Below are 24,008 nucleotides of genomic sequence, written 5' to 3'. Positions count from 1 at the left end.
AGAGGGAGACAGAGAATCCCAAGCAGGCTCCACACCATCAGCACAGAGCCAGATGCAGGGCTTGAACACATAAACTGTGACTTGAGTTGAAATCAAGAATCGGATGCTTAACTTACTGAACCACCCAAGCACCCCAAGAGAATTAGAAATTTTAAAACAAATGTATTGGATTTACTCATTATTTTTAATACTTGAGGGATAATGTCATCAACGTGTTCATCCACAATTACCAGACTTCATATGACTGTATTGTTTTCAACCTGTTTTTATATAGAAAGAGGAAAAATGCTCAATTAAACAAAAATGCCTCAGGGGTACCTGAGTGGCACAGCTGGTTAAGTGTCTAACTTTGGCTCAGGTTATGATCTCACGGTTCGTGGGTTCGAGCCCCACGTCGGGCTCTGTGCTGACAGGTAGTTCAGAGCCTGGAGCCTGTTTCAGATTCTGTATCTCCCTCTCTCTCTGATCCTCCCCTGCTCATGCTGTCTCTCTCTCTCAGAAACAAATAAAACATTAAAAAAAATTTTAAACAAAAATGCCTCAGTTTTAAATGTATATGAAACAGAACTATAAAAAGAAATTTAATAATTCACAGTTCATATCGTATTACACAAAAAAAGTCATAAATATAATTAATGCATGAAGGTTCTTTAGGCTGGCAGAGAGAGCAAACAATAAGGGCAAGCTTTGGCAAAAATAAATGGAAGCATGTTTAGCAGTTTTCTCAGCTCAAATAATCTTCACAAATTTTAGCCATAAAGCTACAATTTAACATAAAATCCTTTAATGTACATCAAGTTTCCATAAGGTTGTTAATCCCTTTCATTGAAGAGACTCATAAATGATACTGTGAGTCAATCCAATTGTAAAAGTTCACTGGTGTGAAAATTATTGCTATGGCCATTGTTAATATAAAACAAACACAGTTGAAAAACTCAACATCTGGATCTCTACTGTTTCCTCTTAATTCTGTGAAGCTATTATACAAAAGACAGATGATTGCTACTTCAAATGGTTAACAGCTAGATTGGTCCCCATAATCCAAATGTTAATCGTTGCATACAGATTATTATAGGCAAATTTTGTAAGTTACAATTATGTGGCTTGTTACATATGTGACAAGTTCTGGAGAAAACAAATGGGCTAGGTAGACATATGAAAAGAAAACTCAGTGCAACGTAAGGGAGGTTCAACGCAAGTGGAAAGACACAGGATGACTAGATCCTACCCACTGTGGTAGGATTCTGATTTCCAAGTTCAGATTCCAACCAAGTCACCTCTGTAATGATCAGTCTAGAGCAGAATGTTAGCAGTTCTTTTGAAGGACAGAGCTAGAAGAGAATATGAATTGGGTAATGAAGAGTTAATAGGTGGGCAGGGTAGGACTCGAAATAAAGGCCAGATACATTGATATTAATGGGCAGGCAAGAAAGAGCTGGAAGAAAACAGAATTACTTTGGGATCCAGGCAGCTTTTCCAAAATACATTGTTCCTCTTTCTTCCCCTTGCCTACCTGAATCAGAGTATCTTGGGTGGAATCTGAGCCTAGGTATGCTACCTGACCCTATCACCAGATACCATTTCTTAAATAAAGGGCTTCCCATGACAAGAGTTCATGGCCATGTACATAAAGATAAAATAGTACATGATATACAGTAAGCACACAGATAGTATCTAAAGTATGTATAGCCTTGCCACCCTGTAAGTTCTATTATCCCCATTTTACATATAAAAAATTAATGCAAAAAGAGAATGAACAGCCTGCATAAGGTGACCAGCTATATAAGAAAAGAGGCCAACTGGGGCGCCTGGGTGGCTCGGTTGGTTAAGCGTCAGACTTCGGCTCAGGTCATGGTTCATGGGTTCGAGCCCTGTGTCGGGCTCTGTGCGGACAGCTAGCTCAGAGCCTGGAGCCTGCTTCTGATTCTGTGTCTCCCTCTCTCTCTGACCCTCCCGTGCTCACGCTGCCTCTCTCTCTTAGAAATAAATAAAACATTAAAAAAAATTTTTTTAATAAGAAAAGAGGCCAATTGGCTGCAAGGCCTCTGTGCTTGACCATTACAACACACTGCCACTTCTTCAGTCCCAAATAAATTCAGCTAAAAGATGAATACTGTCTATTCTATCTTTAAACTGTGGGCAGTTACACATCTTTAATACACAACTCCTCCTTCCTCCCTCAGGTATGGCAGAAGCAATTACATATTTGGAAATTTTCCATACTGATATCAGGGCTACCACTAGACTTTCAATGCTTTTGTTTAAACTAGAAAAAGATATCCTTTTCTCAAAACATCTGACTGTCCTCTGCCAGAAAATATATATATACTCATTTATAATATCTACAATGTAAATATACTGATTTGGACAAATTCTAAAATAAGTGATTTTCACTAACACAAAAATTCAGAGATAAAATATCAAACAGCCTTTTCCCAACCACAGAAATTTTTAATTACTTTTTTTCTTAGTTAATGATTAAACTGTCAGTTGTGTCTGGTTATATTATATAACAAAGGTTATGTTACAGTTAACTATTTTATAAAATTTCCTACACTGCTTGTGACCATTGGTACAATACTGGTAATTTAAAAATTCTTCAAACTTTCTGAGACTAAGAGAGATATACAAGGTTAACATTTAGTTTTTATTGCATATCTACTCAGATGTTAGGAAGTGTCATTTAACTGTTATGATCACCTGTAACACCTTTATTTTAGAGATGAGGAAACAGACTCAGAATAGTTTATTAATCAAATTCAATGTCACATCTAATAACTGACAAGGTTGAAGGGCTGGAAAGTTATGCTTATATTCTTCCTACTCCATTACTTTGCTGTTACGGTAATTTGCACATTATACATTTTTAGAAGCTAATTTATTTAAAAGACCCTACAACAAATTACTAGTACTTGAATTATATTTATATATTAGAGAAAGCAATTATGCTAGGTAAGTACATGGACTTGCAAATTTACCAAGGGACAATTTCAGGAAAATAGTTTACCAGAGGTTGACTTTTATTGTAGTTGGTTCTTTAAATAACATGAAGCCAGAGTCAAAATTAAAATCTGTAAAAACTGAGCACATATACCATAAACCATTTAGAAAAGCTTAATAGATTTCAACATAGATACATGCAATTATGTGAGATAAAAAGATATGAGGCAAAGGAAAAAGTGAGAAAAGAAAAACATGTTGCTACTTCATTGTAAATAACTGGTAATTCACGAGAGTTATGTGAATCAACAGCCAGGGAGGCAAATCATAAGCTCACTGCTTTGGACTAAACTTTGTGCATTAAAACACTGTCTCCACCACTTACTAGATGTGACCAGGCTCCTTGGCCTCTCCTTGCCTTGGTTTCCTCATCTGTAAAATAGGAATAATATTACCTATATCTCATTGTTCAATGAAGATATTAGATATTAATATATGGAAAGTATATAAAATACAGAGAGTGCTTTGAAAGTGTCAGTTCTTGTTTATATATTAATTGAATAATATAATTTTAAGTCATATATTCCATTTTCTCTTAGCTACAGAAAAAGATCTTTAAGTGGTCTTTGATTTTATTAATAAGTAATTATAAATTAAGAAAAATATAGCCAAACTAGTACTATTTTACTTAGGAGTGGTAATATGATGGCTATTTAATGTATATTGTGTATTGAAATGTTTAGGAATAAAATGTCATAATGATGTCCACTTACTTGACAAACAGCCAAACAGGAAAAAGTGTATAAATACAGAGAGAAAACAAAGCAAAATGGTATCAACTGTGAATCTAGGTGGATTTAAATAGGTGTTCATTGTACTATTTCAACCTGTTGATATTTTGAAAATTTTCATAATGGAAAGTTCGGATAATTATAAAAAATACAAATAAACAATAAAGAAATCACTAAATAAGAAATTAATCTAATAAAAAATGATTCTAGAGATGCGGTGCCTATAGTCCTCCGCTCTGCCAGCTGAGCTACCTAAAAAATGATTCTAATAATGCATTAAAATTTCAGAGTAATATGTACAATTTGGTTGAAATTTATTTAACACTTTCTCCTTTCTATATAATGGAAAAGAACAATAGCAAAACCCGAGTAATTATATTCATTATTCATTAACTTTGGCCTTAACACATCCAGTAATTTCAGGGAATAAAATGCATTCCATTAGAGGTTTAATTGCTTTAAAATAAGTAGGAATTTTGAGAGATATAAATAAAAGATACGACCAAATGTGAGAACAATTTTTTTAAAAGTCAAAGGAATGATTAAGAATGTGTGTGTGTGTGTGTATATCTAAAAAGAATGTATGTATATACATATAAATACAAAATGAATTCTTCAATAAGGAAGTATGTTTTAAACATTGAAAAGTTAGATTTTCTTATTTCTTCATTATATAAGGAGTCCACTTAGAGAACTCATTACTCTGAGAGGAGATGAGGAATGAATATATACACTAGTTCAAAATAAAATCTATAAATCTGAAGGGGTGTTATGTGTTAGACACTATGTTAAGTGGTAGGTGACAATGAATAAAATGTGGCTCCTGCAGGTTTACACATGTAGGAGGAGACAAGCATTGAAGTCGCCTGACACACCTGGTTCAGGTCCCAGACTGAGGTGCACTGCACACAAGCGGTCAGCTTTAGCTGGAAGCCAAGGAGGGAATCATGACCAGAGTGAGAGCTGGTAGCAGAAGCTCCAGAAATTTGACTGCACTCTGTGTGCAACATGGATCTAACAAAAGTTTGCAAGAAGGCAGCATAGCAAAATTGTGACCAGTACTCTTATACAGGTTGGACTCCAGAAAAAAAAATGAAGCAAGAAGCAGGCAGGGAGTCCAGAGAACAATCAGGTACCTTGGAAATGATGATTTTGATAAGTACACCAACAGACAGTTTGCAAATCATGGGAAGGGAGTGTAATTACAGCATATTAATATCTGGCACTGAGTATTATTCAGAAATTGACATTCAGAGTAATAAAGTATCCAATACAATATCACAATTTAATATCCTTCAGAGCTAGTTATATGGACTTTTTTTTTCAAATTGCAAGTTGGGGGGGGATTTTCTTTTATTATCAAGGTGTATAAAAAGCAAACTGATACAGATGCTAAAAAAAATAACTCAGTCACTCCAAGAAGGGGGTCCTAGTGATTAGCTTACGGCCATTATTATGTTTCCTACCAACACAAATACACACAATGATAAGATGACAAAGAGCCTAGAAACCAAAGGGAGGAATCACGTACTTCCAATTAGATACTCAGTTATCACACAAAACTAACAGGACCTAGAGGAAAATAAAACATTAAAAGGAAAACAGAGAGATAAATAAGTTCTCCTGTAATAACAGTAAAAGACTGATCCTTCCTATCCAATTAATGTAACATTTATACTCCTTGCAAGTGAGTTTTCATGATGTCAAAAGTTTAAATGGACCATATAAAGGAAGATTGAAACATCTAACTCCGTCTTGCTTCTGAGTAATGCTTCTTACTCCAAGATCAACTGGACAAAAACCCAGCATTAGTATTTAGGAATATATAAATGTTAAGACTGCAGTCAGCTAATGAAAAGAATCAAAGAATCATTTTTATTCTATTTGGATGGGCTCCTATATTTTACTGTAATTCACATTCTGGAAATTCATGATGGCAGAAAAAGAGAATATTGCAAATGTCCATCTAATTTCTGCCTTCCTCCTTTTTCCCCATTCTGAATCAGTGAGACCAGCCCCTAGTCTGGTCTAGTCTAAAGTAGACAGGGTTTTCTTGGTCAATTTGTTGTTTCATATCTTTCCTGGGGTTATGTGACAAATTTGATTTGACTGCTAAAAAACTATTTTTCCAACTTCTAAAAGCTCAAAAAAGCAGACCTTAGATTCTTGGCCTCCCTACCTCTTTGAACTTTAGAACTGCTCCATGATAGGATCTTCCTGAGGAATACTGTTATTTCTTGAAACTCACTGAATTCCAGAAGGTCATGATTGTCAATTTATGGTGAAGTTTTACAGCTTCTGACTTTGAAAAGAAGATCTAAAACCATTCTCTGGATTTTCTAATATGTGGATTGCTTCTTGTATGGATCAATCCAATTGTACAAAGGTACAGTGGACTGGACTTAATAGAATAACATCAAGTAATGTCAAAAGTTTAAAAATAAGGAATTACTGATATAATCAGAGGACTGATATAATATACACTGCTGCTAAAAACAATCTGTTGAAGAAGATCTCTAGCTTGAAATCAATATAATTTTTATTCTCACTTCTCAATCCTAATGTATTTAACTAATGGCTCTGGTCAGAAACATCACATAATGAAATGCATTGATAATTTTATAGTTTTCTCACCTAATACTCTGAACAGAAGAATTTACTGTTTCGTCCTGCATGCTACTGGTTACGGCAGCTTCTCCTTCTGGGGCAGCTTGTACTGGCTGTACCACATGAATAGTCCGGAAGAGCTGGGTAGGATACGGAGACTGTGTGGGCTGCATTGTCCTCAGAACTTCTGATGGTTGTGCAGCTTCCGCAGGATCTTTGGGTTTTGCAGCTTTAGAATTTCCCGGCTTTAGAACTGTAGTGGCTCCTCCTTTTATCCCTGGACTTGAGGATACCCTCGATCTGCTTGCTTGGCTCTTACATGAAGTGGTTGTTGAAGACAGGGATGGATCTGAAGACTCTATGCTGGAACCTGGATCCTCATCATCTATATAAATAAGATCTTTTGGCATTTCCTTGAACTGATAAACCAAGCGTTGACCTTCTACTTTTGCCAGAATACCCCTTTGGTAATAATACCTATTCAAAGCAGACAATTTTATCAATATTTTGTTCAATTAAACATAAATTAAAATGATATTCAACAACATTAAAAATTCCCTAATCATAAACAAAAATCTCAAGTTGGAAACAAGTGGGAGAAGAATTTCAAAATGAAGGGAGATCATGACCTGAGCCAAAGTCTGACACTTAACCAACTGAGCCACCCAGGCGATCCTTCTCTCTCTTTTTTTTAGTGTTTATTTTTCAGAGAGAGAGAGAGAGAAAAAGAGAGTGAGAGCATACAAGTGGGGAAAGGGCAGAAAGAGAGGGGGAGACAGAGCATCCAAAGCAGACTCCAGGCTCCAAGCTGTCAGCACAGAGTCCGATGCGGAGCTTGATCTCATGAACGGTAAGATCATGACCTGAGCCAATGCTGGAGGCCCCACCAACTGAGCCACTTAGGTGCCCCAAACACATTCTTTTCTAAATATATATAAAACATGCATACTTACATCAAAAAATCATAATTACCAACTAAACCTAAAACCAATTATGATGAGATTGTTGATAAAGTATATGGATTATTCCAGTTCTTCACTTTTCTTCATCTCCCCTTCTTCCAACTTGCTGGAATACTCAAATCTACTATAAACCTCAAGAATTTAGGGGGTTTGGGTGGCTCAGGCAGTTAAGCATCTGACTCTTGGTTTCACTAAAGGTCATGATCTCATGGCTCATGGGCTAGATCACTGTGTCTGGCTCTGTGCTGCTATTGCAGAGCCTGTTTGGGATTCTGTCTCTATCTCTCTCTGTCTCTCCCAGGGTGGCTCTCTATCTCTTTCTCTCTCAAAAATAAATAAACATTTAAAAAAAGAAAGTCAAACCTCAAGAATTTATTTCTCTTCCACAGTTAACTATTATGGCCCTACCAGTTTAAATTTTATTAAGGCTGATTTAGTTTTCTGTATAAAATTTAAATATGTACAAATAGAAGTCATTCTGGGGCGCCTGGGTGGCTTAGTTGGTTAAGTGTCCGACTTCGGCTCAGGTCATGATCTCACGGTTCATGGGTTCCAGCCCTGGGTCGGCCTCTGTGCTGACAGCTAGCTCAGGGCCTGGAACCTGTTTCAGATTCTGTGTCTCCCTCTCTCTCTGACCCTCCCCTGCTCATGCTGTCTCTAGCTCTTTCTCAAAAATAAATAAAACATTAAAAAAAAAAAAAAACTCATTCAAATTTTCTCACTGACTTTAATTAGATCAAGAATTTTAAAAGTGTCAGTTGGTGGGAATGTAAACTGGTACAGCCCCTCTGGAAAACAGTGTGGAGGTTCCTCAGAAAAATAACAATAGAACTCCCCTAGGACCCAGCAATAGCACTGCTAGGAATTTACCCAAGGGATACAGAAATGCTGAGGCATAGGAGCACATGGACCCCAATGTTCATAGCAGCACTCTCAACAATAGCCAAAACATGGAAAGAGCCTAAGTGTCCATCAACAGATGAATGGATCAAGAAGATGTGGTTTATCTATACCATGGAATACTACATGGCAATGAGAAACAATGAAATCTGGCCATGTGTAGCAACATGGATGGACCTTGAGGGTGTTATGCTGAGCGAAATAAGTCAGGCAGAGAAGGACAAATATCATATGTTTGCACGTATAGGAGGATTAGGAGGAACTTGACGGAGGAACAAGGGGGAGAAGAAGGGCGGAAATGGTGGGGGAAAGGGAGAGAGGCAAACCATGAGAGACTCTTGAATGCTGACAGAAACTGAGGACTGATGGATGTGGGGGGGAGGGGGGATGGGCATGGAGGAGGACACTTGTGGGGATGAGCACTGAGTGTTATGTGGAAACTAATTTGACAATAAACTATTTGTTAAAAAAAAAAAAGAATTTTAAAAGTGTCAGTTTAAAACAAACTGTAACTAAATAGTTCTGGTTTAAGAAGGTTATCAAGTTATCAGATGATTGCTACTTCCTTTTTTTTTTTTTTAATGTGTATTTTTGATAGACCGTGCATGAGACCAGGGAAGAAGCAGAGAGGGAGACAGAGGATCCAAAGTGGGCTCCGTGCTGACAACAGACAGCCTAATGTGGGGCTCAAACCCATGAACCCTGAGATCATGACTTGAGCCAAAGTCAGACACTTAAACCAACTGAGCCACCCAGGCACCATGATGATTTACTTCAGTAAATCTTGCTCGAATAGATGTGTATCTTGAAGAGTAAATAATATGATCACAGAAAAACAGTGAGCTTAAAAAAATGATATTCTGGTTCAAAATTTCACAGTATCTAATATTATTCTTGAAGCATTTATTTAGGTATACAGATATTATCTGAGATTTACACTTAAAAATGCACCCTCTTGGGGCACCTGGGTGCTCACTTGGTTAAGTGTCCGACTTCGGCTCAGGTCATGGTCTCATAGTTGTGGGTTTGAACCCCATGTCGGGCTCTGTGCTGACAGCTTGGAGCCTGGATGGAGGCTGCTTCAGATTCTGTGTCTCCCTCTCTCTCTCCCTCTCAAAAATAAATGTTAAAAAAGAAAGAAAGAAAATAAATAAAATGCACCCTCGTATTAAGTAACTGCATTACCACTATTTGTTAACTTTGTGCTGAATTCAAGTTTAATGACTCCAAACATATGACTCCTGTGGTCAATTTAGAATTCCTGTTGATGGTTTACATTTTTTAATCCCTATTTTATAAGGAAACTATCTACTGTTTGCATGAAAACCATTTTTTGAAGAAAAGCATTTTCTTAGATTGGAATAAGATTTCAATTTAAGTACATACTGATTTTTTTTTTTTTTTGAGAGAGGAGAATATGAATGCACGCTAAAGGGAAGGTCAGAGAGAGAATCCCAAGCAGCCTTGAGGTTCCGTACTATAAGTACAGAGTGCAACGGAGGGCTCAAACTCATGACCTGTGAGATCATGACCTGAGCTGAAATCACGAGTCAGATGCTTAACCAACTCAGCCACCCAGGCACCCCTAAATACATACTGATTTCCATAAGTTGTGTGGTTTTAGTAATTCAATAATAAAAAATCATTTTAAATCCTCTTAACTTTTTAGAAGTTATCTACTTTTTAGTATTTAAGAAACCATATTCTTAACACAACAAACTACAAAAGCTTCATGTACCTGAGAGCTCTTCCCATGGTCTCATAATTCATGTCAGGTTTGTTTTTGTGCTTTCCCCACAACCTGGATACTGCTTTGGAATCTACCAGTTTAAAAATGCCTTTTTCTCGCTGGGTCCATTTGATATATTTGGGACAAGTAGCTTTGTCCTGGAGCAGTGCCAGTAAAAACTCCCAAAGATAAATTGTGTTTCCTGAAACAAAAGCAATTTCTGTTGAACCAATCATAATTTCATTTGAAAGAGCAAAATTAAACACAACTAAAAGTCTTATATAAGATGTCTGGGCAGAACAGTCTTGGCAATTAGATTTGTGATAACTTATGGAGGAAAAAACACTTTGAGAGGACGTTTCCTTACTTCCTTAAGAAACATTACCTAAGAAAACCAGGGAAAAAGAATTGTACAAAATCTTTCAATAGTTGTTCTCTTTATATCAGAGCAAATGGATTGACCTTAATAATTTTTTTCAAATTTGGGCAACAGTTATGAAAATATCAGAAATTAAAAACAGTATTAAAAAGTGTGTACTAACTGAAAGGCTAACCTGGCTGAACTCTCCCAAGGGACTCATTATTAAAGTGCCAACTGTACTTTGTAAGCATGTGGTGGCAGCAATAGGATCCATTTAAATAAATCAAGAGAGCTAGCAGTTTTCCCTTAAAATATGCAGATATTTTAAAGCAATCTAAATGTTATTTGACCTATAAATATTACAAGGAAATTATAGTACTTACCCTTACCATCTTTATTTTTCTTCTTCACAGAGATGTTCGGCGTAGTGGCTGGGGAATCTGGTCGTGGAGGTTTTGTCTTTCTCCCTGAAAACAAAATAGCTCTGCGTAAGTATTTGCCCTCAAAAGTGAAAGAGAATGATCAATTCAGCTGTTTATAAATGCTATTTGGTCATTTATCCTAAATTTTAATACTTTATACATGGTCACATATATTTGGTCTACTAAATCCTACTTACTCAAAAGGAAAATAACTTCAGTGTAATTTTACCAGTAGTGTAGGTTAGATCACAAACACTTTCTTAAAATTTGGGGGAATATTCTTGATGTTGGTAACACTTGGGCTCAAAAAATAACCCATATAAGTTTATCTGTCTCTTGGTTACATAAGCTTTTTATGGTAGGAGAAGTTGATTTTAGCTTTTCTCACATCTGCATTCAGGTAGTTCTCAAATACTAGAAACTTCCCAAAGCTTTAGAGATAGAAAAATATGTGAGGCAAAATTTTGGTGAGCCACATCGTGCCTCATTCAATCTCTAAACAAGTCCATTACAATAGTGTTAAATGTAGTTTGTGCAGCCTTAGTCTGGCTCAACCATTCTACACCTTGTTTGTGATCTTCTTTTGCCGTTTATCTAGAAACACAACTTAGTGGCAATGTTGCCTGGGAATTAGGTTGAGATAATGATGCTGTCTGAATAGACTACCATTCTATACATAAGAACCGATGAAGATTAAGCATAAAGGGACACCTTAGTTAGCATATTTTAACCCAACATTCTTCAGGCTGACTCTATCTGGTCTAGATCACCAAGGGTAAATTCTGGAATAGTGTAATGTAGAACAAGAACTTACAAGAACAGAATTCTAGAGATGAAGTCACTTAGTTAAGAACACAGCCTCAAACTGAATAGGAAAATATTTCTAAAGTAGTGTGAGTAAGAGGATCAACAAGGTCACTTGAGGCACCTGGGTGGCTCAGTTGGTTAAGCATCCAACTTGATATTGGCTCAGGTCATGATCTCATAATAGTGAGGTCAAGCCCCATGTCAGGTTCTCCACTGGGCATGGAGCCTGCTTCAGATTCTCTCTCCCTCTCCCTCTGCCCTTCTGCCACTCTCACGAAGTCATTCTTCAGGCCCCTCTTAATGCATAATTATAAAACCGAGTCAGCCAGGTATCTTGATTTCCATCACTGTAGGAATCTGCAAAGAACCATTCATGAGGTAGACACTTCTGGGTAACCATGTTAATGATGACAAATATTAGAAGTGAAGACTTCAGTTAGCTCCTATCCCTCCTACCCTTATTTTATGCTTTCTATTTACCTACTTTTTCTGATAGATAATATCATTTTCTTCTTCCCACAGTTTTCACCACTAGTTTTAGTCAAGACAGAGACAGTTGGTAAACCTATCCAATATCCATCCTTTCCGTTGTCTTCCTCACTATTCCAGGTGTCAATGTGCACAGCTTCATGTGAATTATACATTAGTTGGGTATAAAATTTTTGGTAGACAGTTATTTCTTCTTAGTACTGTGAAGCTAGCCAACACTCCCAGCCTCTATTGGGAGCTTCTAAGCTGCCAATCTAAAAATCAATCCTCTTCAAGTTTCTCCTCTGGTTGGTTTGTTTCTTCTTCTTCTTCTTCTTTTTTTCCTGGTGGGGCTAGGAGAGTGCTGTGTTTTGCACTTTTACTGTAATGTGTTTAGGCCTGGGTTTCTTTTAGTTATGCTACTCTGGATTCACCATGCCGGGATTAATGTCATTTTAGAAAACTCTAAGTTATTACCTTTGAATACTGCCTCCTCCTTGCTCTACATATTCTCTCTTTCTGGAGCTTTCATTAAACATGTAGACCTTTTCATTCAATCCTCACATCTCTGACTCTTTCATGTTTTTTATTCTACATTAGATCTATATTGGAACTCACTAATTTTCTTTTAAACAGTGACTAATCTGCTGTTTAACCTATATTTTGTGTGTTCTATTTGGTTCCTTATCACATCCTTTCACTATTAGGATGTTAGTCTTTCACTTTAAAAATAGTTTTACTAAAGTGTAAGAGATAACAATCAACTGCATATGGTTAAAGTCTACAAATTGATATCTTCCAACATGTTTTTACCTGTGAAATCATCACTATGTTCAAAACACTGAGAATATCCTTCCCTCCCAAAAGTACTCTGTACCCCTCTGTAATCCTTACATCTTACTTTTCCCACTCTGCCCAATCTGAAGGTAACCAAGTACTCACATATTTTCTGTCATTATATATTAGTTTGCAGTTTGCACAATTTTATATAAATAGAAATATATATAGTAAAAAGTCTGGCTTCTTTCCAAATTAGCATAATTATGTTGAGATTGAGCCATTTTTGCTGTATGTATCAATAGTATATTCTATTTTACTGCTGAGTGTATTTTCACTGTATAGGTATACCACATATACCTATTGATAGACATCTGGGCTGTTTCAAGTTTGGGGCTATTACTGCAAAGAAAACTGCTAAGAACATTCATTCATGCATATGTTTTTCTATATATGTATGGCTTCACTTCTTTTGGGTAAATACTGAGTAGAAGAATGGCTGGGTCACATGTTAAGCATGCATTAAATGTTTTAAGGAACTGCCAAACTGAAAAAGAGAGAAACTGAAAAAGAAAAAAAGAAAGTGAGCCAAACTTAAAAAAAAAAAAACGCAACAACTCTATACAGTAAGGCGGGTAGTCATAGGGCTCACCCTCATTTTTTTCCTGTTTCTCAGAGATCACTTGCTTTTGTTGACTGATATCCAATTTTTAGGAGGCCTGTTTCATACGTTTTGTCTGTATTTTTAGTTGTTTAAATAGGAGAGTAAATCCAGATTCTGGAGATTTTTTAATTAAATTTCTTCCAGCTTTACTGAGATATAATGACATATAATTATGTATGTTTAAGGTATATGATGCAATGATTTGATATACTTCTATGTTGTAAAAGGATTACCACAGTTGGGTTAGTTAATATACCATCACCTTAGATAATAATTACTTGGTTTGGGGGATGTGAACATTTAAGATCTACTCTCTTAGCAACTTACAAATATATAATACAGTCCTGTTACCTGAAGTCACCATGCCATGCATTAGATCCTCATACTCATTTTATATCTGCAAGTTTGTGCCCTTTGACTGACATCTTCCCATTTCCTCCTCCTCCTAGCAACCATCATTTTTCTCTCTGCTTCTAGGGAGTTTGGCTATTTCAGATTCCACATATATGTGAGAGCATACAGTATTTGTCTTTCTCTGACTTATTTCACTTAGCATAATGCTTTCAAGGTCCGTCTATGTTTTTTAATGTGCGATGAACACTGTAGTGCAGGTATTGCTTTGATATCTTATTTTCATTTCTTCTGGATATATACCCAGGTGAAAGATTACTAGATCATATGGTTATTTATAGTTTCAACATTTTGAGGAAAATCCATGCTGTTTTCCATAGTGGCTACACCAATTTACATTTCCACCAGCAGTACACAAGTGTTCCTTTTTCTCCACATCCTTGCCAACACTCATTATCTCTTGCCTTTCTCATGATAGCCACTGTGATAGGTGTGTGGTGATAGCTTTTTGTGGTTTTGGTTTGCAGTTTTCTGACACTTAGTAATGTTGAGCATCTTTTCATGTACCTTTTGGCCATCTGCATGTCACCTTTATCTATTCAATGCCCTCTGCCCGTTTTAATCAGATTTATTTTTTTTGCTATTGAGTTGTATGGGTTCCTTATGTATTTCTGAATATTAACCCCTTATCAGCTATATGGCTTACAAATATTTTCTCCCTTTCTTTTTTTTTTGATGGTTTCTTTTGCTGTGCAGAAGCTTTTTAGTTTAATGTAGTCCCACTTACAATTTTTGGTTTTGTTGTCCCAAATGATTGCCAAATCAGGTTCTGTCATTCCATCTTGTCTGGAAGAAGTTCCACCTGGGTATTTTGTAACAGTCTCATTCTTTGACCTTGTTTTTCATTCTTTTGCCTTAATAATTGCAGTCATATTCACTAAAAGTTTCTATTTGATAATTCTATTATCTGAAGTTCTTAGAGAACTAATCCTAGACTCTTCTATGTCTTCTGATTCTCGTTCAGGAATTAGCTTCCTTACGTACTTTGTGAATACTGCAATGTGAGCTCACCTCAACCGGGCCTTTATTTGAGGAAATTCTGTGCAGCCCAGGTTAAATGTAGGACTTGCCAGAGCAGTTTTATAAGTTTCTGCCTAGTACCCCGAAGTTATTAATAGCCTGGGGCTGCTTTTATGTTAATTATGTTAAGTATGGCTGGGAATTCACAAGCGCCTTGGACATCAAGACTGATACAGCCATCTCAGCCTGGCAGAGATGCTACAGTGTCAGCTCATTCATAGTGTTTCTATCTTCCTCTTCATTTTTGGCTCTTGGATTTACCCTTACTTTTATGTGAAGTTAGGTTACTGTGTGGCTGGTGATTAACCAAGATATTAAATTCAAAATATTACACAAGCTGGAGTAGAATCAGAAGGCAATCAAATGCAAAGAGTGTCAGACTTTAGTATGCAGATATGATCCTAAATTCATGAAAAGTTAAAAACTCCCTTTAAAATTTCAGTCTAATTAAAATCTAACATTTTCCTCTTCAATTACTTACCTGTTGATTTCCAATTCATTATTTTTCTCACTGGAATCTTATATTGGAATCTATGCTAGTGATTTTCTAACTATGTCCTATGGAAGGAATCTAACTGTCCTTACACCAAGCTCTTTCTGAAATTGGATAGAAGGGTTTAGATAAAAGGTTGAGGCTTTAATTTTTTAATGAATCTAGTATGGAGATATACCTTTTATTTGTGTACCCTCATTTTTTATTATGCGCGTTTTAATTAGTGTAGAAATATACTTGAATAAAAATTATGCTTAGATTCCACTTCAAGACTTGACTGTTTGCCCTAAACAAATTAACCACCCACCTTTCTTTCTCTTAGGTTGTTCTGGCGATGATGTTCCTGTGGAGTGTGCATATGTCTCTTGAACCTGCTGAGTTTCCACCACTTCAGGAATCCCATCTAATGTGACGGATACATGGGTGACTGGGGCAACAACAATGTCATCTTCAGATGAACTAAATATATTATTATCTAATGGAAATAAAATAACTAATTATAATCAACTTTGTATTATAAATCAAAAAAATTTCATCAAATAATTTCCTGTTTCTATGAAGATTAAAGTAGAAATAAAATTGTGAAATCTAGTCTCTTTTTAGTTCTTCTGTCCAAAATCAGACCAGGCTTGACAGGACTATTTCAGTGCCTTCCTTGACTTCCTATCACCAATCTATCTCATTTCTCTTCCCCATTCTTCACATTGCTGCTAAGGTTACTCCCTGAAACCTAAGTCTGATTTGACCATGTTATTCTTCTCTATAAAACTTTATATGCTGAAAATTAGAAAATTAAAATTGACTTATTTTCTCATAGTTTACAGGGGAAAAAAGAAAAGAAAACCTAAACTCCATAGCATGCCATGTGAAGCTTGCACAATTTGGATCAAACCTACCTTTCCAATATCATCTCCTGCCTATCATGAAGCTTACACTTCAGCTATACCAAAGCATTTTTATTCAAACATTTCACTCTTTTTTTTTTTACAGGTCTGTCTCTCTGTCTCAACCCATTCTCTCTACCTTGAATGCCCTTCCCTATCTCCTGTAGTCACTAAAGCCTTATTTATCTTATATATTACAGGTTAAAAAATTCCTTCCATAAAGCCTGTCTCTGATATTCCCAACCAGAGTCCTCTTTCCTTCCAGAACATGTTGCAATCCCTCCCATGGCCTTTATTTTTGGCTTTTACAGTTATTTACATAAATAACTATCTTTGAAATTAATCTTTCCTCTGTGAACTGGAGGAAAAAAACAGTCTCTGTTCATTTGTATATCACATAATTACCTAATGCATTTGCTATGCATACAGAAAATATTCAACAACATCTTAAACTGATTTAGGAATAATTAAATTAATAAATTAACGAGTTTGACTACTTTCTTGTCAGAAAAGCTCAAAGGAAACATGAATTTAAAAGCCGATCAACAGGGTCACCTGGGTGGCTCAGTTGGTTACCTGTCCAACTCTTTATTTAGGGTCAGGTCATGATTTCATGATCTCAAGACTGAGAGAGAAAATCAGGCCCCATGTTGGGCTCCGTGCTGACAGACTGGGGTCTGCTTGGGATTCTCTGTTTCCCTCTCTCTCTGCCCCTCCCCCACTCACATGTGCACACACACTCTCTCAAAATAAATAAATAAACTTAAAGAAATGTGGAAAAGCAGATCAATAATGTGGCAGCAAAGTTTCTGCCATTTGGTGTTAGATATGTTTTCAATGTAATTTTGCCTATTCACTGGTATATACCTAGAGATCATTAAATTATAATAGTTTGGGCCATAAATACCCTAATACTTCTACCAATGAGGTTAAGAGAACAAATTCTGCAAAATCTGATGACAAAATACTTTTTTATTCCTAAAGATTTCACTCTCCAATTTTTCTAAAATAAGTCTTATTTAACTTAACACTTTAGTAAAGTTGTCTCAACTAATACTGTGCCTTAAAATGTGGCAGGGACACAAAAAATATAAAAACCCAATATCCAGTCTCTTGGTATTTATCATCTCTAATAGAAGCGATAGCAAGAGTAGCTTTTCAAAGCATATTCACATGAACAGTCCAAAAACATGACCACTCACTTGTTCTTTTTTCATCCAGCATAGGACCAGGAGAATCCATATTGAGCAGTGCCTCAGCAGCCTCGATTGTTTCAATCGTTTCATCCCCATTATGACAGGAGGCTTCAACTACAATACATTTAAAGAAAACTAAAGTTAGCTACAAGACATCTATTGCTCTAAAACACACAGATGTCTTGAAACTGGATATATCACTTAGTACTTGGGTTTATACATACACTCTGTATGAACAAATAAAATCTATACTGAATATGGCTATTAAATATTTCTCTATTTCTTTTTCTTTAAAAAACCACGCAAGGGGCGCCTGGCTAGTTCAGTTGGTATATCATGAGAGTCTTGGTCTCAGGGTCGTGAGTTCAAGCCCCATGTTGGGTGCAGAGATTATGAAAAAAATAAAAAGTATAGAAATATAAAATAAAAATAAAAAACTATACAAGATGTGGGGTTTTTATTACAAAATGAAACCCTTTTGCAAGATGCTAAGGGGTTAAGAATAAGCAAAACAGAGCTCACATTCTGGAAGGAAAGCACTAGTCATTTCTGTGATAATTCTTACTTCAAGAATAAATAAGATGGGCATTGGACTTGAGTAGAAAGGGCTTAGGAATAATAGCCAGAAATCCCAGGTGTGCCACTAAACTAGTATGTCACTGGGCAAGTCATTCTGTTTCCACAGACTCCATATTAGAACATGATTGGGTTGATACTTTTAGGTCCCTTTCAGCTCAAACACTGACTTCAATACTCTTAGTTAACTAACAGGAATGAAAATGGGTCTGTGTTCATCTCCGACTCTTTTCCCATTCTTCTATGACTGAACTGCTACTATCTCCAAGAAGTTTTACTCACAGTCACATTATGATCTAACCACCCTTTGAGAATTAGTATTCCGGTACGATTCGCCTCTAGTGTGTACTGTAGAACACTAATTCCCCTCCTGTGGACTTGACCCGGGCCAAGTATCTTAATGTTCTTAAAAAATATTAATATATAAATGAAAATTTAATCCAGGTACATGCTAGATACTTGACACATTCCTAAATCCCAGAAAGAAGTCCAAAATAGTTTCACAGTGTATTCCTGGATGGCTTTTAGTCCCTTGGTGCTAGGATTAGCACCAAGAAACTACATAAAGAGCTATAAATGCCTTATTTTCATGAATAAATTCAAGATTCTTGAATGGGATATTCATCATCCATAATTTTATACCTCCTTGCTATATTCCCCCCTCAATATTTGTGAGAAAAATCACACATCACTTTTAAGTTTGTATGTGTATATATGTGTGAATGAATATATCTATTTTATATGTGAATATATCAATTATATATAACATATATATAACATACATTATAATATATAATAGGTATATTTATAATCGTGACTTTCAGATTCAGGGTTGGACTGAAACTATATAACTTGATTAATAAAAGCCTTTTAATTTTACACAAGATGAAACAGTAAATACTAAGCAGTAAATATAAACATAATACTTGAAGCGAAAATTCTTTGTTCTCAATCAAATGAATGAAAGTGATCACTTACTCACTGTATTACTCTCCCAGTTCTATTTAATTCAGAGAAGCAACAAAATCATCTTTTTTATTAACACTATGAACAGATTTTCAAGAAATTGATGTGTCTTTGAAATTTAGCTTAACTTTCCATTATAACATTACTAACACTTACTATCCTAAATATTTTTGAACCAGTTCATTTATCATTAGATCAAAGTTCTTCAAGAACCTACAAAATTCTTAACTGACTATAAGTTCCTAACTGGCAATACTGAAAGCCTATCTCTCTTGAACAACTGTGCTAGGAAATGTGAAAGATACAATAGTATCAGACATAACCTTTTTCCCTTGTCTATTGGGTACTCAGGGACTATCTAAGAAAAAAACAAACTGATTAATTTTGTGGTATAGAACAGACTGACTACAGGCAGTGTATCTCCCTGTAAGTTAGGAAAGTTTTCTGAGGAGACGGGCCTAAGTTGAGTCATTTAAGATAGGATTTAAATATTTTGAGAGGAAGAGAGAGATATTAAGAATAAAGTAGAAGAGCACTGGAAAGATTACACATTCAAAGAAAATGAGAACTAGTTAATGTCATTATAAAAGAAAATATACAACTGCTACAGATTGTTATAGTAACAGCAGATTAGTTAACTTGCTTTATACATTAATTTGGCTGACTGCCTTCCCAAGGAAAAATCCCATGATGGGAATGGAAGGGATGAACTGCTCGAAGAAGCAAAGAGCTGGGACAATTCCTGAATGATGACAAAACAAAGAAGTTCAGGGTCATATACTAGTCAGCTCCTCTCAATATAGGAAGAAACTCCTAACAAAGAACATTTTCTCTCATAAGATAATGGCAGACACTAGGAGTTCCCACAATCTGTCATGCCAGAAGAGAAAATATGGAAGATGTATCTGCAGAATTCTAAACTTCAGCTAGTATCTTTAAAACCAAATATCTATAGGTCACATGGAAGTCAAGGAACAAGAAGGTAGCCAAAATAAAAAGAAGCAGGATTTTAAAATAGCATGGATTTTAAGTCTTCCTTTTTCAAAGGCTTTAAATTTCTCAAGTGGTCACATTTCTGAATTACTACAAAAAGCATCCAAGAGAATCTGAACTGATTTTTGACTAGTTTTTTAATTCTAAAAGTATATGTCATTTTTACTTTCATGTCAAAATGCACAAAACTTCATTAGGAGACTACTTCCCCTAATTATAATGAAAAATAAATCAATTAAATTTTACTTATATATTCTATAAATAGAAATGCTTAAAAGTCTAATTCTTCCATAATAGTTCAAACCAGAAAAAATAAACACCCCAAAACTCTAGCAAAATGATTAAAGCAGAGCACTGTAACACTTCCTATTAAAATCTTAAGGCTCAGGGCACCTGGGTGACTCAGTAGGTTAAGCACCTGACTCTTGGTTTCAGTCCCAGGGACCTGGGATCAAGCCCAGCATGAGGCTTTGCGCTGAGGTGCAGAGCCTGCTTAGGATTTGCGCTCTCTCTCCCTCTTTCCCTCTCCTATGTGCACCACAAAGTGCTGTCATGCATGTGCGAAAAGCTCTCTCTCTAAAAACAAAACAAAACAAATCAAAACAAAACAAAACACCTCAAGCCTTCTGAGGGCATCTGGCTGGCTCAGTCAGTAGGGCATGTGACTTGATCTTAGGGTTGTGAGGTCGAGCTCCATGTTAGGTACAGAGATTACTTTAAAAAATAATAATAAATAAAAATAAAAACGTAAGCCTCCTGTTTAAAATCCTGTAAATTTAAAGCTTAATAAAAACCATATTATGGGTGCCTGGGTGACTCAGTCAGTTAGGCATTCGACTCTTGATTTTGGCTCAGGTCATGATCTCACAGTTTACCAGTTCGATCCCTCCCTCTCCCCATCCTCCCATTCAGGGCTCTATGCAGACAGCCTACTCGAACAGCCCAAAGCCTGCTTGGCATTTTCTCTCCCTCTGTCTGGGCCTTCCTCGCTTGAGTGCGTGCACTCTCTCTCTCTCTCTCGAAATAAATACATTTTTTTAAAAAGCATATTACTCTCTTTGTCAAGGCTTTGAAATTCTATGAATTGAGGAAAATGCACTACTAAAAGTAATTTTTTAAAAAATCAAGCAAATAAGGCACAGATAATTCCATAATTACCATCTTCTAAATATTTATATAACTAGGTACTTATTTATATAAACAAGTCCTATAAAACAAGTTTTCTGGGTAGATGAAAATAATATAATTAGTTTGTATAATAATTTAGTTGCCTATTAAGAAAAAAACAAAAAGAATTTCAAACCACTTATTTGTTAAGCTTTTTGTAATAAAATTTTTTTAAATGCAAAGTAGAGAAAGTCATATAATATAAAGACACATAGTCATATACTTGAACCCCATGTATCAAGGGCCTAGGATCAATACTTAATAGCAAATCTTTCTTCATCCATACTCCCCAGCCCTACATACACACTGGATTATTTTATTTTTTTAAAGTAGGCTCCATGCTCAAAGTGGGGCTTGAACTCATAATCCTGAGATTGGTAGTTGCATGCTCTACCAACTGAGCCAGCCTGACACCCCTCACACTGGATTATTTTTTAATTTTTTAATGTTTATTTTTGAGAGAGAAAGAATGTGAGCAGAGGAGGGGCAGAGAGAGCGGGGCACAGAGGATCCAAAGCAGGCTTTGTGCTGACAGTAGACTGATGTGGAGCTTGAGCTCACAAACCATGGGTTCAAGACCTAAGCCGAAATCAGATACTCAACCACTAAGCCAACCAGGCACCCCTCACACTGGATTATTTTAAAGTGAACGCCAGTCTATCTTTCAATTGTAAATATGACAGTATATAGCTCTAAAAGACAATACCATGATCGTATCTTTTAAAAATTAATTACATTTTAAATCAGTTATCCAGTTAATACTGAAATTTCTTTAATGCCTCACCTCAGTTTTTTAGAAAGTTTGTTCAAGTCAGGATCCGAACAAAACTCATGCATTACATTTGGTGACGTGTACCTCCTCCCTTTTTCTTTTTTGCCATTTATCTTAGAAGAAGCAGAATTATCTGTCTGTAGTTTCCCAGGTTTATGATTTTGCATATTACACACCCTTGTGGTGCCACTCAGTGTGTTCTTCTTCCACCCCCATGTATTTCCCGTAAACTGGTAGCCATATCTAGATACTTGATTAGATNTTTGGCAAAACTGCTTCAAAGATCATGCTGTGTGATTCTATGTACCTCCTGAGGCAGTGCTATGAAGTCTGGTAGTTTTCATTCAGCACTGTTAAGACTGAGAACCAGGTTTGGGTGTTGTAAGCCTGATCTTTCCATTATAAAATTCTCCATTAGCCTTAAATAACTGGTGCTAGCAATTATTGATGACAGCTGCCTAAATCTACTGTTTCACTAGGGATTCCAAAATGGTGACAATTTTAATCCTATCATTCCTCCAGTATTTGTTAGCTAGAATTCTCTATAAAGAACAATTTTCGTTCATCAACTAGTTATCTTGAACCACAGTTCATACAATAAAGGCAAATTAAATGACTGATATTTTTTCCATTATTTACTAATATTCAGAATAATAAAGGGCTTTCTAGCATCTTCCATAAGTGGCCATTCAGCTACTTTTTAGCATCATTGAAAATACAAAGGTCTTAACATATTAGATGTTCTTCAATCCTTTGCGGTTCTAACTTTTTAAAAAAATTTATTTTGAGATTGGAAAGAAAAGGGGTAGAGGCAGACAGGCGAGAGAGACAGAATCCCAAGCACGCCCTGCAAAGTCAGCACAGAGCCTGATGCAGGGCTCGAACTTAGGACCTGAGCCGAAACCAAGAGTCGAATGCTAAGCCAACAGACACACCCATGTGTCCCTTCAGGTGCAATTCTTTTTGACTGTTTAGTTTTTCTTAAATGTTTATTTTTGAGAGAGAGACAGAATGTGAGTGGAGGAAGGGGCAGAAAGAGGGAGACACAGAATTTGAAGTAGGCTCCAGGCTCTGAGCTGTCAGCACAGAGCCCAAGGCGCGGCTTGAACTCACAAACTGTGAGATCATGACCTGAACCCACAATAGATGCTTAACTGATTGAGTCACCCAGGTACCCCTTAATTCTCAATGATCCTCTAAATGTCCCATCTTCGGCCATTGGGAACTAAAGCTGGGACCTCGGTCTTTTAGACATGACCCACGTAATGTCTGATAGTTTTGTGCCTTCTGGGATAAGATATTACAGGCTATTCTTGCACATTTCCCACCCCAAACCCAGAATCAGTAGTTTCTCTTAGATACCCTGGTATTGTTAGTGAAAAACTTATTTAGACACCATAATTTGTACACTAAATTGAGGAATTTAAGCAATTTAAATTGAGGAATTTAAAACATATACCTCGAACCCACGAACCGTGAGGTCATGACCTCAGCTGAAGTCAGACACTTAACCAATTGAGCCACCCAGGTGCCTCTGACTGATATGTTTATAGTTTCTTTTCATATCAATGTTACCTTCCATCTCTCTTTTTTCCTTGCAATTAAACCAAGAAAGTAGACTGCTTGTCCTGTAGGGTTTTCCCATCTAGATTTTGCCAATTCTACTCCTATTGTATAGTTTAAACATATTTTTTTTCTATATTTGCTTTAAACTAGTAATCAGTTCTGAAGGCTTAATCAAATTCTGGTTAAATTTTGGGGGTGGGGAAGACTATGTTTTATATGTGATGATTTGATGGAATACCACTATAAAGAGAAACTTCTCATTTAATAATCTAGTTACTCAGTGATATAGTTCAAATAGGCAAAGGAGAATAACTGTGTGATTCTTAATTTATCAGTTTCCACATAGTTTTTAGCATCACCTATTGGTGACCATGTATGTATGTGTGTGTGTGTGTGTGTGTGTGTGTGTGTGTGTGTAGCATTATGAGATCATGGATTTAAACATATTAGATACGTTTCAATTACTGGTTATTATCGTTATTAATACCCAAGTTGTCCCATATTTGGCTAAAAAAATATCTTTTTTTTAGAGAAGA

General features: G+C 36.1%; 1 protein-coding gene across 4 annotated transcripts in view; it reads right to left on the bottom strand.

The window, feature by feature from the left end:
• Positions 1 to 24,008, bottom strand: part of ELF1 (E74 like ETS transcription factor 1) — an 82,447-nt gene that overhangs the window by 2,432 nt on the left and 56,007 nt on the right. For 3 of the 4 annotated variants that reach the window (XM_077765681.1, XM_077765679.1, XM_077765680.1), the window contains 5 exons: positions 17,439 to 17,546; positions 15,660 to 15,827; positions 10,674 to 10,757; positions 9,939 to 10,131; positions 6,366 to 6,815 (listed from right to left, as the gene is read on the bottom strand). In XM_077765681.1, coding sequence (XP_077621807.1) covers positions 6,366 to 6,815; positions 9,939 to 10,131; positions 10,674 to 10,757; positions 15,660 to 15,827; positions 17,439 to 17,546 — 1,003 coding nt within the window. The remainder of the gene's footprint in view (positions 1 to 6,365; positions 6,816 to 9,938; positions 10,132 to 10,673; positions 10,758 to 15,659; positions 15,828 to 17,438; positions 17,547 to 24,008) is intronic. The other variant, XM_077765682.1, reaches the window with a different exon arrangement.

Source organism: Crocuta crocuta, unplaced genomic scaffold (genome assembly GCF_008692635.1).
Source record: "Crocuta crocuta isolate KB4526 unplaced genomic scaffold, BGI_CrCroc_1.0 scaffold75, whole genome shotgun sequence".
Taxonomy (NCBI): Eukaryota; Metazoa; Chordata; class Mammalia; order Carnivora; family Hyaenidae; genus Crocuta; species Crocuta crocuta.
Note: the sequence above shows the minus strand (reverse complement) of the source record. Positions and strands in the feature narration are given on the sequence as shown.